At 43.0% G+C, this 1,306-nt stretch overlaps 1 protein-coding gene across 1 annotated transcript in view; it reads right to left on the reverse strand.

Moving 5' to 3' along the window:
- NUDT3 (nudix (nucleoside diphosphate linked moiety X)-type motif 3) overlaps positions 1–1,306 on the reverse strand; it is a 129,940-nt gene that overhangs the window by 40,530 nt on the left and 88,104 nt on the right. The window contains exon 2 of the mRNA XM_012646604.1: positions 799–909. Coding sequence (XP_012502058.1) covers positions 799–909 — 111 coding nt within the window. The remainder of the gene's footprint in view (positions 1–798; positions 910–1,306) is intronic.

Here is a 1,306-nt window from a genome sequence, read left to right on the forward strand (position 1 = left end):
ATAAATAAATAAAAAGCAATACTTGTGTGACCGAGACAAGTAAATCTGGGCAATAAAATTTACACCATCAAGTTATGAGAACTAAACGAGACAACATAAGCAAAGTAGAGTATGATGCCACAAAAGGCCACGGAGAAACACTAGTTATTCCTCCTGAGGGTCCACAACTTTACTTCTTCTGACTGTTTATTCTTAAGTATCCAGTAAGATATTATATTATGGCCCAGGAACTCAATACACGTATGTATTACATGTACATACATTATGCAACTAAATGGAAAAAATACTACTATCTCTCAAGTTGCACCATTAACACCTTCTGGCTAACAGAATTGTCGCTTTAGCCATACCCAGTTCCATGGCTAGGACCCAGGAAGTACAGGAAACCAAAGGTCTCCTCCTCCCCATCCAAAGGTTAGTAAGAATGAGGCATTTATACTAATGCAGCCTGTTCCTCTCCTTTGTTAGGGCTGTGGAACTACTGAATTCTTGGTCTTCTATCACAGGCAACAGAGGCATAGTTGGAAAAGATTCATGGGAAGTCATAAAGGGCTGTCTAGTATAATTAGACATACTCACTACCTCGAGCTTTCTTCCTGCACAGAGTGCCTGATAAACATTACCATGTCACAACTCGATCACCCCTTGAATAAAGGAGGCACGTGGTAACCACTAAATGCCATCTTTCTGTGATTATGGTTTGTCTATTCAGTGAGTGGTGATAAACTAAAGAAGTGTGCACACAGGACATGTTCATGATTAAAAGGTACAGCTGTGCCCTTTCTTCTCCGTGCATACCTCCTCACAGACTTCACGGACTGCTGCCACACCTGGCTCTTCCTCAGGCTCCATGCCTCCTCCAGGGACAATCCATCGGTCTGGATGGCGACTACTGCTCACAAGTAGCACCTGAAGTCACAGAGGTTACATAGTGGGTTAAACATTCAAAAAGACATATTCATACAAATTCAGAGTTTAAACACCATTTGTCAAAGTAACTAAGACCCATTCCTTGTTTATACCTTTCCAAATCAAGGTAGCTTTGATTTCTGTTTGAAAAAGTAGACAATCTGCCTAATAAAAACGGAAGGGCATCTGAAAGGCCATTATCTCTATCCTCACTCAGACGCCCCTCAGTCATTTGTCCTATCTATCCCCTCCCTGTTCCTGTCTCTAAAGCCCTTGAACACAGTCCTGACGAGGTGAAGAAAGGCACTGACCAGCATGCAAGCACTGAAAAAGCTGGCCAGAAGCAAAGAGGCCCCTGGCTGTGCTGCCATCATGGCCCACCGCTTTCTCTCCAAGT

The sequence above is a fragment of the Propithecus coquereli genome, unplaced genomic scaffold (genome assembly GCF_000956105.1).
Source record: "Propithecus coquereli isolate 6110/MARCELLA unplaced genomic scaffold, Pcoq_1.0 Scaffold248, whole genome shotgun sequence".
Taxonomy (NCBI): Eukaryota; Metazoa; Chordata; class Mammalia; order Primates; family Indriidae; genus Propithecus; species Propithecus coquereli.